This window comes from Delphinus delphis, chromosome 1 (assembly GCF_949987515.2).
Source record: "Delphinus delphis chromosome 1, mDelDel1.2, whole genome shotgun sequence".
Taxonomy (NCBI): Eukaryota; Metazoa; Chordata; class Mammalia; order Artiodactyla; family Delphinidae; genus Delphinus; species Delphinus delphis.
In genome coordinates this window covers 39,459,889-39,474,789 of record NC_082683.1, presented here as the reverse complement: position 1 = coordinate 39,474,789, position 14,901 = coordinate 39,459,889, and the positions used below count along the sequence as shown (strand labels likewise).

Genomic DNA, 14,901 nt, shown 5'->3' with positions numbered 1-14,901 from the left:
CATTCAGTTTTTCTTGCAATATACTCTATTTCTGAAGATTGAAAACATATTAACATAGTGTCTTATTTCTTACACTTTCCTTTGCAGTGTCTTTTGTACTCATAACAGGTGATTACATTTTCTGTGATATTAATAGAGTAAATACTCTACTTCATTGGCTTATCAGACTGGACAAAAATAAGCAACATCCATCTATATACTATTTAAGAAAAAGATGTAAACATAATAATAAGGAAAAGTTAAAAATAAAAGTACAAATATATATCATCCAAGCACTGACTAAAGGAAAGCTATTGTAGCTGTATCAATGGTAAACCAAAAAAATGTTAAGGGAAAAAGCATTAATAGAAATAAATGGAGTTACTTCATAACAGTAAAAGGGCTCAATTCACCTAGAAGTTAATAATAATTCTAAATATATATTCACATTTTCTGTGATTTTTAAACTTGCTCTATTATGTATTGCTTACATTTTTTAACTGAATGCTCTCTTCCTAATTTCATGCCATCACCAAATTTTTAAAATCATTTTTCTTGATAATCTTTTTTGGTTTTTTTTACATCTTTATTAGAGTATAATTGCTTTACAATGGTGTGTTAGTTTCTGCTTTATAACAAAGTGAATCAGTTATACATATACATATGTTCCCATATCTCTTCCTTCTTGCGTATCCCTCCCTCCCACCCTTCCTATCCCACCCCTCCAGGCAGTCACAAAGCACCTAGCTGATCTCCCTCTGCTATGCGGCTGCTTCCCACTAGCTATCTACCTTACATTTGGTAGTGTATATATGTCCATGTCTCTCTCTCGCTTTGTCACAGCTTACCCTTCCCCCTCCCCATATCCTCAAGTCCATTCTGTAGTAGGTCTGTGTCTTTATTCCTGTCTTACCCCTAGGTTCTTCATGACATTTTTTTTCCTGAATTCCATATATATGTGTTACCATACGGTATTTGTCTCTCTCCTTCTGACTTACTTCACTCTGTATGACAGACTCTAGGTCTATCCACCTCATTACAAATAGCTCAATTTCATTTCTTTTTATGGCTGAGTAATATTCCATTGTATATATGTGCCACATCTTCTTTATCCATTCATCCGATGATGGACACTTAGGTTGTTTCTATCTCCGGGCTATTGTAAATAGAGCTGCAATGAACATTTTGGTACATGACTCTTTTTGAATTATGGCTTTCTCAGGGTATATGCCCAGTAGTGGGATTGCTGGGTCATATGGTAGTTCTATTTGTAGCTTTTTAAGGAACCTCCATACTGTTGTCCATAGTGGCTGTATCAATTCACATTCCCACCAGCAGTGCTAGAGTGTTCCCTTTTCTCTACACCCTCTCCAGCATTTATTGTTTGTAGATGTTTTGATGATGGCCATTCTGACCGGTGTGAGATGATATCTCATTGTAGTTTCGATTTGCATTTCTCTAATGATTAATGATGTTGAGCATTCTTTCATGTGTTTGTTAGCAGTCTGTATATCTTCTTTGGAGAAATGTCTGTTTAGGTCTTCTGCCCATTTTTGGATTGGGTTGTTTGTTTTTTTGTTATTGAGCTGCATGAGCTGCTTGTAAATTTTGGAGATTAATCCTTTGTCAGTTGCTTCATTTGCAAATATTTTCTCCCATTCTGAGGGTTGTCTTTTGGTCTTGTTTATGGTTTCCTTTGCTGTGCAAAAGCTTTGAAGTTTCATTAGGTCTCATTTGTTTATTTTTGTTTTTATTTCCATTTCTCTAGGTGGTGGGTCAAAAAGGATCTTGCTGTGATTTATGTCATAGAGTGTTCTGCCTATGTTTTCCTCTAAGAGTTTGATAGTGTCTGGCCTTACATTTAGGTCTTTAATCCATTTTGAGCTTACTTTTGTGTATGGTGTTAGGGAGTGATCTAATCTTTGATAATCTTTGTTCAGCTGATTTCTTACATAAAGTGAATGACCACCTTATTAATACTAATCCCTACAGCAATCTGTGCTTACTGGTTCCTTTTACCATCAATTCTCTTTATTTCTGTTCCTGTTTGACCACAGAACAAGGGTATTAGCTAGTAGTTGAGAAAGATATTTGCTACTAAATTATATAAAATTACCATATGTAAGAACATCCTTACTGTGAATGACATAGTTTACAAAGCTATCTCTTTAGAATTCTATTTCTTATGCCCTTGAGTTGATCTCTCAGAAGTAAAGAACAGTCTGCCCATAGAAGGAGGAGGAGCCATGTGTTTTGATTCCAACTACCCTGCCTTTCATTTTTACTTCTTGTGGCTTGTTACTGCATTTTGGTATACACGTAATAATTCTAAATCACTTCCTTCGTAAGTAATAGGTATGTGTTAAAATGCTTAGATTTACATAGTTTTCCCAAATACTTATTTTTCAGAGTGCAGGTATAATCTTTTAGGAGTCCACATAACAATGTGTAGGCTATTACCTACTACACATCTTATTACATATCTTGACACAGTATCCATTTCTATTTATTCATTGATTCAAGAAACATCTATTGTGTTTCTAGTCTTTGATAAGCAGTATTAGTAATACTATAATAAAACTGTATTAGTTTCATTGAACAGAATAGTAAATTCTCACTAACCCTTTTGTTCCTTTCCTAAGAAATCCAGCATTTAATTCAATTCCTTTCATTGGGGGAGGGGGAGAACAATTACCACAGAAACATGGGTGTCATTTTAATTATAAAATAAATTAATGGAAATCTTTAAATTTTTCAGGATGAGAGAGACCCAGAGAAAGAAGATGAACTGGAATTGAAAAGAGGTCTTTTATATAGAGACTCTGCCTATGACAGTGACCCAGAGTATAGGTATGAGCTTGATTAATACAGTGTATAGAGATCTTCTCATAGTTAGTATAAAAATAACCTGGTTTTTAATCTGCAGGATTTGTGGCAAATTTAGACTCAATATTTATTTATTTATATTTTATTTTAACTATGTAAAATCCTATTATAGTATTTTAATGTTTGCCTTACTGAAAATTTTCAGTGAAATCAAATATAGTCAATTAATGGTGGTACCTTTCATCCTACTTAAGATTTCTAGTGTATTTGGCTGCCTTGCAAATCCACATATTCAGGACTTACTTCAGGATGTATTTATTCTCATCCTGAATAAATGAGGAAACAACAGGTTTCAAAATTTAGATCATGAGGGCTTCACTGGTGGCGCAGTGGTTGAGAGTCCGCCTGCCGATGCAGGGGACACGGGTTCGTGCCCCGGTCCGGGAAGATCCCACATGCCTCGGAGCGGCTGGGCCCGTGAGCCATGGCCACTGAGCCTGCGCGTCCGGAACCTGTGCTCCGCAATGGGAGAGGCCACAACAGTGAGAGGCCCGCGTACCGCAAAAAAAAAAATTTAGATCATGAGTAAGCCTTTTTTTATTTTTCTCTTATGTTAATAAGAGAAATTCAGTTCTTCTAGCCTAAAATTTCAGAAATGTTAGTAATAATACAGTTTTTGCAAAATTATACTAGCAAATCTCATGAAGACTTTTGAAAACTTTATGTTAATTGCCATTAAGTGTGGTATTAAAAACTGAATGTAAATTGTGAGTTTATATAACTAAAGTTTCTCTGAGGCCTTTGATGCTATGCCACTGATTACTGTATGGCTTACACCTTCCTGAGTTTCCTGGAAAACAAGTGTAAGAAAAAAGCTCCAGATAATGGCATATGTTTTATTGCTAACTGGTGTTTTGGACTGAAATCTCTGATATTTGCCCTGGGAAGCTAGGCTAGGCATTCCATAAACATGTGAGGACTTTTCCTTTTGTCCCTTACACAGAGTATAAGTCTGAACTCCTGTCCAAAGTTACTGCTTCCTATCCTTGAGGAAACCTAGGTCTCTCATGAAGGAAAGTAGTGTATTTTAAATGAGTTTGAAGAAAAAGCAATCCAAATGGGAAAAGGAAGGGCCAAGAAAGTGCATACCTTGATGAAGAATTTGTACCCTTTATTGTTGTTACTTAAACTTCTAATTCTTAGATTTCCGGTATATGCATTAGCATCCCAATTTTGCGTTCTGTATCCACGTAATTAATTCTAATTGAGGTAAGGAGTGAGTAGGGTTGATAAAGCAAAGGGTCTGATTTTCAAACTCCTATATGTATAATATGCTTCTTAAAAATATAGATTTCTACTTTCTACCTCCATAGATTCTGGTTCCTAACACACAGAGGTGTGACCTAGAAATCTGCATTTTAAAAAGTATCATGAATGATTCTAGTGAAGGTAATATAAGGACCATATTTTGAAAAACATTGGTTTCTATTTAAAGTTTGCCATAAACCTTAGTATTGGTTCTTTTTCCAGTTCACCAAGCAATGTTAATGGCTAAGCCTTTGGTCACCTGAGACTGTTTCAGTACCTCTCAAGTGAGAGAGTCAAGCAGAGCATCAGGAAGTTCTGAGATTACTTTATATTCCTGGCTGCTTCTCTTGGACCAGTAGGACATACTTGGACCAATAGGACACAGTGGTCAGTGCCTCAAGACATTGTATAAGAGTATCTTTGATATTAGCTCCAGAAGCTACAGAACTGATCAGGGTATTATTTTAGTTTTATCCCCAAGTCATATTATATAGTAGGCCAAGAAGTCACCCCATTCTACTTTCCATCTGAAAGATGAGAGAACCCGCACTCACAGTAGTCACCCACTTACTTGCCTTAAGGCTTCTATCAGCAGAAATCAAGAGGGAACTTGAGATCTTGGCTAAAAATTACCCCTCTGCAGACATCCATTGACACAGGGGTCAAGAGGAAGTCTGCATGGACCTCTGGAATGGCTGAGTGAGGAGCTCAGCAAATCCTCTCCGAAAGCAACAAAATTGAACTGTCAAAATTCAATTGAATTGAATTGAATTGTCAAAACCAACAATTTAAGGACTCTGGAAATTGACCAAAGGAATATAACAAATTGAGGAGCGTTTATCAAGAAAATCTACTGAAGCTCCATGAGAGCAGTAGGAGTCTGTGGCATTTTGCCTGGAGCTCCAGTCCCTACCCCCCACCCCCCAGCTCCTCAGCACAAAAGTTCTACTGGGGCAGTCACGCCAAAAGACAGGCAGCTCTGCTGCCAGAGGGGACTGACTTTATATGGCGCATAGCATAGGAAATTTCATGTGTGTGGGGATTAATGGAAACAATAATGATCCCACTGGCAAACAATAAGGGAGGGCTTGAGGTCTTACTGCTTACTGGGGCAGCCAACAAAAATCCAAGGACAAGATAGCCACAGTTGTCCTTGATAAAGTTCTACGTATCCCTGGTAGTCTAGAACATTATGTGTATGTATAAGGCTGTAAACATGTTCAGGAGAGACCAGAGAGCGTGTTAGGGAGCCATTACTCCATGGCTGAGTGTGAGGCCTTATGAAGGCAGAAAGCAAGTTCCAGGGCAGATTTATCAACCAGATAAACTTTGAATGTATTCCCTAAGCCACAGATAGGTCCACTGGCAAAAGATGGAAACGTTAATAGGATTATTGACTCAGACCAATCATTTGTTGGTCATCAAGCTATGTTGACGCAGGGGCAACCCCTAGGAGGCCAGGCTTAAAAATAGAAACAATAATTGAAAAAATAAAAATGAAGAGACACCAGCAGCTACACAGTGCAAGGGAAACAGACTTTACAGCATAGGTCCAGGCAAGTCACTAAACAAAGAATCCAAAACAACTTGGTAATGAGTGAGAACCCAGAGTTGCTACAATTTTTATCTAAATTGTTGTATTCAACAAAAAATTATGAGACATGCAAAGAAACAGTAAAGTGTGATCTATACACATGAAAAATGAGTTACTAGAAACCTCCTGAGGCAGCCCTGGGGATGTAGCAGCTATGCTTGAAGAACTAAAGAGACGTATAATGACAGTCAAATAGAGAATATTCATGAAGAGATAGAAATTATTTTCTTTCATATTTTTCCCGGGAAAAACTATGCCCAGGACTCAATACTTTATCTTATGATCTAGATATACATTGTGGCTATCAGCCATGGAGTACAGCAGATGTTCCATGTTTTCTGCAGGAAGAGCAGAATGGCAAATTAGAGTGCTTGTTATTTCATCTTCCGGGCATCAGCCTATCCGTGCTAGCTGTCCTGTGCTTTCCAAGCTGTCCTGTGTTTTCCATCACCTTTGAGAATGAAATTCACTTGAAAGAAATCTCTTATCAAGGAATTATTAAGTGACCTTTTACGTCCAATAATTTAAGATTTGAGAGCTGGATTGGGGAAATAATTTACTACCCATGAAGATGTCCTTTTCAACTTTCATATTGCCTATGTTTCAGAAAATTTTAGGCATTTGCTATGGTAGCCTTGCCAATTTCCAGGGCCCTGGGATGCTCTTTCTGCTTTTAGTACCTTCTATATATTTTTCAAATTTCTTCAGTTTTCAGGATGTTGAAATTTCTCTATACTGTAGTACACTTCTGGCATCATTATTCAGTTTGATCATTAGTCCTAACTAAAGACCAGGCATGAGGTGATGCTTCCTGTAGATGGGAGTTGGCCACAAAAAGAGAGGGGAAGATAAAAATAATTTTAATTTCATGTTTAGAACATGACTTGGCCTTTTATGACTATTACCCCAGATTTTTAGCCGTGTTGTTCTTTTATGGAACTAGCTATTGATATAAACTGTTTTCTATTGTGCATGTTTTTCAGGTTATTAACAGTAAGAATATGCTCAATATAAATGCTTTAATTATGAAATTGTTTATAACAGAATCTCAAACTAAGTAATTTAAACTTTGACTATATATTTTTCAATAACACAGATTGACTATAGTTTTCATTTCCTGCCCATTGCTCACTATCTGATTAACTTGGTGAATTTACCAAGATGTCTTTAGTACTAATAAATGAAAGAAAAAAGTCTAAATAATATATAGACTTAAAGTCTCTTGAATAACTAAGAATAAGCTTTCAGTTTTAAGTGAGAAAATGTTGCTCAAATCTAATTTGAATTCTTTGGATTTTGTGTTATCTGGTATTTTTATTGATATTTCAGACTAATTTGTGCCTTGGTTCTGTTACAGTATGATGTCTGGAATAACCAGTCTTCTTGTTTATCTAGTGAATGCTTACTCATTCTTTAGGACTAAATTCAAGTTATTCCCTCTTCTGAGATACCTTTTATGACCTCAGCAAACTGTTAGTCATTTTCTCCTTTATCCTGCCACTTCCTCTCACATATATAATTTCAATTAGCAATATTTATCTCACAGTGATCATTTCATTATGTCTGTTTTGCCCCCTTCTGTTAAGTGTGAGGCACAGAGGTTTTGCTTACCTTTGTTTTTTGACTGCCCATCAAGGTCTCAGACATGTACTAGGAGCTCAATTTTTAAAAAAAAACAGTTCAGATATTAAAATTGGGTCTTTTATTAATAATGATCAGTTGAATTTGCTGAAACCCTTTACTATTAAATATCACATATTATGGTTGTGATATTTAGTAACATCTCTAGATAAGGAATCAACAGTGGAATTAATCATGATGAAAGCTGTTAGAACTTATTAGTTGTCAGTGGCTCATTTCTGCACATCGTTACTCAGAGAAGGGAAGTAAATCACATATAAGTAACCAGTCTTCAGTATATTCATTTGAATAGACTTCTATTAATGTTTACTGTTTAGTTTCTGTGAATAATAAAAGAAGATAAATGGCAACATGCAATTTTTTTCCCGAAGCTTTTAAAATTTTATAGAAAAGCCACTAATTTAGTGCTTTCTAAAATGTAGTTCCTAGACCAGCAGCATCAGCATGACCCTGGTACTTGTTAGAAATCCAAATTCTTGGACCCCATCTCAGACATCCTCACTTAGTGACTCTGGGGGTGAGGCGCAGTAATGTGAGTTGTAATAAGCCCTCCAGATGACTCTGATGTGTGTTAAAGTTTGAGAATTACTGCTATAATTTATCAGTAAATTTTGATGTCTTTAATGACATTTTATCTTTGTGTGGTATATTTAAAGATACAAAATGCTTTACAGATTTTATTAGACCATAGTTTAGTCTCTCCCTGTCATCTATTCTGAACTCCAAGATTTTGAGTATTTTCCTTCCTACATTCCATCCATCCATCCATCCGTCAGTCTATCCATCATCCATCCATTCAATGTCTATAGAGCATACATCACATCCTCAGTACTATTCCACATGTTTTGTTAAAGTTGTGCTTGATAGGAACCTTTATAGAGTATTATGGGAAGAAATTCATCTCTTATATTATGTCTTTATATTGAATCTTAGATCACAAGTTTAAAGTATAGAATATGCATCATCATCTTTTACTGTCATTTTCAACTCTGGTTATTTGAGTACAAATGGCCAATTTTTTTATTCTCATGACCTTCCAGTTATTTATTAGAATTAATATTATTTGCATGGCATATCCATCTTACCCTCTGACCTTCGTTTTCATGTATATAACCTTATAGATATTTTATCTGAAAACTATGTGTAAAGTAGTATGTACTTGGTCTTCATTTCGTACTGATATAGAAAACACTGTCAGGGTTTCAAGTGAGTTTAACCTTCTGTAAGCAAAATACTAGTATCCTAGTCCATGTTAAGCTGCCTGAGACCTTTCTCTTCTCTGTATATATGCTAGGCCTTAAAAAATAAATTTATAATTTATACCTTAGCAACATTTAAGATTTGAAAGTGCTCGGTTCTCAGGTATTATCCTGGTCTCTGTTTTTTTTTGTCTTTTTTTTTCTTAATAGTTTTGTCATTATTAAATAGAGGGCCCCCTATTCAAGTAGCAAGAGTAAATTGCCAAAAAATGTACTGCATTTAATAAAATAGCAGTTTTATCCCTGCTTTAAAGGTAACCATTTTACGTTATATAGCACTAATTCAGTGTTTTGTAGAGGAGGAACTTTGAATGCTTTGAATGAATGAATGCTGGAGATACTCATGGTAAAATACAGAAGTGTAGTCTTTAAAAGCCTATTACTATAATAAGACTTTTTAAGTGTCACTTACACATTGTAAACTTATTAATATTCCCAATAATAGAAAATCAGAACTGACTCACTATGTTCACAGTTTATTAGTTAGATAGCCAAATACTTCCATGTCTAGAAGTAAATGTTGCTTTTAAGATTCTGCTACTCTTTGTTTGCACCTGTCCATGCGTATTAGAACCTGCTCTGCAAACACCTCTGTTTTGCAAACACCTCTGTTTCGCAGTTCAGACTTCTAGGAAGAGCCAATTCCCAAATTCTCTCTGGAGAACTACAGTGCTGTTTACTAAATTGAAAATTTTGCAATTTTAAATAGAAATAAACTTCCTGTCAAAATCTGCAAGATTTTAAAAGCATCAGGATGTCTGTTTTGGCCACTTTCGCTCTTTTTTACAGACCCTTATCAGGTTCACAGTTGCTTCTAAAATTATTTCTGAATTTTATTTATTCACTTATTCATTCATATGATAATTTATGATAGGGATTAGGAATTTGATTTACAATCCCAGAAAAACCTACACAATGATTTTTAAAGTTAGCAGCCCTACTATTACTTACCTTTCTGAGATTTGGGTAGTAGCTTAATAAAAATTCAAATTTCTGTTGACTAGGTTTATTGTGGTAGAACTAGCCCGGCAAAATATAGAGTTCAGAAAAGAACATTATCATCTGACCATCAGTATGCAGTAAAGTTGATGACTGTGGACAACAGGGAGATTAAGGACAGATCTGTGTTTTGTGAAATATTAATTAGTACATGACTTGACATAAAACAAAAAAAGCAACAAATAAACCAAATACAGCTAAACAAACAAAACACAACATGTGGCACTCCTGAAGTAGTTTGAGGGAACAGAGGCAAATGTGGGGACTTAGGCTGGTAGATATACTTGCAGAGGTACAAAGTACATGCAGAAGAAGTTCTATTAATGTATTTGTGTGTGTGATTTCTCTATCACTTGACTCAAATTGTCCAAAAAACTGTTTTGAGTGACTGTTTCAGCAGGAGTTAGGCTTAGTGAGAAATTGTATGAAAGACATTGTATTCAGTTGGTTAGACTATTTCTTAAGCAAAGCTAATGAAAGAAAGGTGGAAACTATAGCAAGCTCTAAGAATAACACAGCCACTTTGTGCCTTTTTTTGTGACCACTTTTACTGAGTTCAGGTGGTAGATTGACTTCAGGTGAAACAGCAAATTCTTTTTACAGATATCCAGCTCCCAGAGTTGCTATTTCACAATTCACAAGTAACATCATGGGACTGATAAGTCAGGGAGGAAATTGTTTGTTTTGTGTGGAGTGAGATTCCAAATATATGAAGTCAATATTTGTAACATTTAATAACAAGGACATACAGTTTTATATGGCATAATCTCTAACAGGCCTGAGAGGTCTTATCTATAACAAGTACTTAATTTATTAAAGTGGGTTCATTATTTGTTTAAAAAATAAAATAAACTCAGTCTTTTAAAAAGTCAATGTTTTATTTCTAGCAAATTAAAGAAAAGCACTATCAAGCCTTCAGAAAGAGTTGCCTTTTCTTCTCTATTCCCATTACAATGAGCCTAGTCCTGGTCTATTTTATAGCTTCCATCTGTTCTCTCTCTTTTTTCTTCAACACCCTCAAAATAACAGTATTTCTCTATCGCTTCAAATACAGACTCTTCCACCTTGTTTTCCGTTTTCTAAAAGTGATTCATATTCTGTCGAATTTTCTACTCCTCCTTGAGGACAATAGCATGCCACAGTGGAAAGGACATTAGAGCCACAGAAATGGTATCGTTTTCCATTCTGCCGCTTACTACCTAAAGAGGCTTAGGCAAGTCACTTGACTTCACTGAGTCTCAGTTTCCACAGTTACCAACTTCAGAGGGTTGTAAGATTTTTTTAAATATGTATAAATATATATAAAGTACCTAGTAGTTCAATGCCTTATATTTAATAACTTTTGTGTGCCAGGTAAGCACTGTACTATGCACTTTACATATATTCTCTTTGATTCTTACAACAATACTGCAAAAATACAGTAAAGGAAGCTGAGACCCTGGACAATTGAATAAATCGCCCAGGTTCCCACAGCTTACAAAGACGGAGCTGGAATTCAGTTCCAGGTCTGCCTGACTTTAGAGGCCAAGCACTTTCACAACTGGCCATACCATACCATCTGTGCCCTGCTTTTACCTTGCCGCACCTCCCTCTCTTCTCAGAATTTCTTTTTAACTCTCACATACCATTTTCATTTTATTGTTTTGTAATTGTTGCATGCAAATAGTGTCACTCTTTGAAGGCATAAGCCTTGTCATATTTTATATCTCAAAGCCCAAACAGAGTACCACACACCTATAAAGTACTTAGTAAATATTTGATTTATATAGTACTACCTCTCATTTTGTTGCCTCATTGTTTTAATCTTTTATGTCCTTTTTCATAGTTCATTTCAGCAGCCACGTGGCACTCTCCATTTGGATGATGGCGAATACTGGTCCAACAGGGCAGCCTCTTATAAAGGAAAATCCTACCGACCCATCTTTGAGAACAGCATGGACAAGATGTACAGGAGCTTATACAAAAAGGCCTGTAGTTCTGTTTCTCATACACAGGAAGGCTGCTGAGACCAGTGGTGATAAACTGTATGAGTGTCCTTGTCAACTTCTCAATGAAAACGTTTGATGTGATCAGTATCTGTATTCCTTTTCTTTTAAACAGGTGGTTCTAATTGAGTACAGTAGTTAGACTTGAATAAGTTTATTACTTCAAATGATAAATTATCATGGGCAAACCTTCTTTTTCCAGTCACAGTAAAGAATGCTACATTCTAAAAGTCAGAGCTCTGCAACACAATTACAACCTCCATTCTGATTCTGAGAAGGCTGTTCTGTCACATCTCTCTCATATCACCAGCTACAAATCCAAAAGCAGATTCTCTCTAGAAATGTTCTTCTGCCTTAATCACCTTGTAATTTTCTTTTCACCTACTTGACTGGTTATCTTGTCTAAGATTTAATTATTATTATTAACTCCCTTTTCTTGGTCATGAGCAAAAAGATATACTGTACGAAGATGAATTTCCCAGGAGTTTAAACCCTGTTTTAACTAGTATTTTCTACCGTTTGCTCCCTCAGAAAAGGCTATTGATATGTCTTAGCTCCTAAGATACAGCTTTCTTTTTAAAGTTTCTATAATCATTCACTCCCTCTTCTCTAAAAGAACTACCTAAGTTACTTAAAATGCTTAACAGTTAGCTAGAAATAGGAATGGCCATGGGTGATCCACAATGTGCATGACTGATTTTTAAAGACAGAATTTTTTGCATGATTTTCTTCTAGAGCCATATCTTTGGTGCATCCAGAATCAGAAAATAGCCTTTGTTAATAAGCCTGTAGAGACTCAGAAAGAATAAGGGACTTACATTGTAATTCCATCTCTTTAGAGTTTTCATAGGTATCAAATAGCCCAAGAAAGTAGCATCCTTACTTTAAAGGACACTTGGAACCATAAAGTGGAGGAAAATATTAGAGCGTAACTCTTTGTACTAGAAAGTTGTTAGTTGAGAAAATTAGCTTCTCCCCCACGCCCCAAACACACCTATGAGGCCAGTGAGGCTTTGAAGATATGAAGAAATCAGTTACCTTGTATTCACCAGAGTGAGTGGAAGAAAAGCAGAGAATAGGACATGGTAAACTTGGCTTATAAACTTAAAGAGTTCACTACAAGGTAATGTTTTCTCATTGACTCCATCTTTGGTTAATTTTATAGTTATGATCTTAAAAGAAAAAACTTGAGTTAAACTCTATTTAAATTGGAATCAGCATGTAAAATTGGGTGATTTATTTTTGTAATAGGAGAAAATACATAATACTTGTTATCCAGTAATAAGACTTTTTTACTTTGTGTTTGAGTGTTTTATCTGTGGCAATCTGCAAGGTATTGGCAAGCACATCAGAGATAGGAGCCAGGTGTCCTAGGCTTTAGATCTCTGGTCCTTAGTTTCCTCAGTTATCAAATGGAGAGAATGGAGTAGGTCAGCATTTCCTGAACCATGTTCTGTAGACCACTGTTCTAGGAGATGGCTATAGGAAATATAAGTATTTCATTGGTCATGTAAGTTTAGGAAAAATCTATGCACTATATTCACACCCCTCAAACTTAGAGAGTCGTGCGTATGATAACAGGAGTGAAAGGGGGTCTACTGATGCTGAGAAAACAGTGGTAAACTGGAGCTGTCCGGGCAAACTACATGTGGTCATCTTAGTCATAGTAAACAGTAGCATGTTACAGGCTCTAAGAAATCCTGGCATAAATATGTTTTGCTCTAGCGTCTAGAAGAAAGTCTGACACATAGTTGGTGCTCGTTAAATATTTATTGAATTAACCCAGAATTTCCTAAACTAAATTGAATGTGTAACAATATTTGTTGTTATGGTTATCTTTCCCCTCCCATTCTGCTCCCCCAACTCCCCATACTTCCTCTGAAATGCCATGTGCAGGTACATGTGGGCACAGTCAGGGAAATACTGGACTACACAATCACTGAGCTACCCTCTGGCTATAAGTTGTATGTTGATGTTTTGTATAAGCTTTTGAAGGTCAACATTGAATGATGGTTTTTTAAAAAAATCATATGATCAACGAAACTTAGTATTTTTTCCCCTTTGGTAGAAACAAATGAAAAATTCCTCCCTTTAAAAGTTGCTTCTGGTGAAAAGAACAAATATGAACTTTAAAGAAAATATTTGCTCTCATAGAAAATCTCCTGAGTGAATAAGTATCACAAAAATTACTTATTGTACCTATATTTGCCATTGTCATACAAAGGCCACCAAAAAAATGGGTCTCCAAGGGGAACTTTAGAAAGTGTTAATTTGAAAGACATTTTCCTCTGGATTAAATTTGACATCTCTGTGAAGGATCGGATGTAAATTTCCACATATGTAGCATCTTTGCTAAGTGTCTATTTCCATTCCCTAGGGGAAAGAGTGGTTTTTGTTGCTATCCTTAACTATTACTGTGAATTCTTATGTTGTATTATCTTTTAAGAGTAAAACCTTTAAGTACTAATAGTTGCCTTTTCTCATTGAAAGAATCAGAAAGGTGCAGTAGTTTTTTCTCTTAATCTTTTTTTAATATCCCCTAAAATCTAGTAATAGTTACTAGGCTTAATATGAAAGATAAATAGGTCTGTCCTTTTCTTTTTAATGTAACTTTTCCTTTAAGTTAAAAAAAAAAAAAAGAACCCGGGAACTTTAGGAAGGAAAATGTTAATTCAACTAAGAAAAAAGATGAATCATTGGACTGAGACTGAGTTCTCCCTGGTTTCACTACTAGTTGTATAACTTTGTTTAAATCATTTATCCTTCTTGGAGCTCAGTTTTCTTACCTGTAAGGTGAGGAAGGGGTTAATTTAGAATGACCTTTTAATGTTCCAACATTTTTCTAGTTCTATAATTGATCAATATAGAAGATTAGGAAGTTCTAGGCAGCAGAGTTGTGTTGTGATTTCAAAGATAAAGCCCTTGATTAAAAATCTGGACCAAATGGAGAATTCTCATTATTGTGTTCATTTTCTAATAATAAGTTTTTTGAGATAGTTAATATACTACAGAATTCACCCTTTAAAAGTATACAGTTGAGTGGTTTTTAGTATATTCACAGAGTTGTGCAACTGTAACCACTAGCTATGTATAAAATATTTCATCACTCCAGAAGGAAATCCTGTACCCATTAGCAATCACTCCTCATTCCCTTCTCCCCTCAGCTCCTGGCAACCACTAATCTACTTTCTGTTTCTATGCTTATTCTGGACATTTCATATAAGTGGGATTATATAATATGTGACTTTTGTGTCTGGCTTCTTTCACGTAGTATAAGATTTTCGGAACTCATCCCTGTTGTAACATGTAT

General features: G+C 35.5%; 1 protein-coding gene across 1 annotated transcript in view; it reads left to right on the top strand.

Moving 5' to 3' along the window:
- SPATA6 (spermatogenesis associated 6) overlaps window positions 1-14,901 on the top strand; it is a 152,778-nt gene extending 137,877 nt beyond the window's left edge. Inside the window, exons 12-13 of the mRNA XM_060004971.1 lie at window positions 2,738-2,829; window positions 11,432-14,901. Coding sequence (XP_059860954.1) covers window positions 2,738-2,829; window positions 11,432-11,612 — 273 coding nt within the window. The 3' untranslated portion in view covers window positions 11,613-14,901. The remainder of the gene's footprint in view (window positions 1-2,737; window positions 2,830-11,431) is intronic.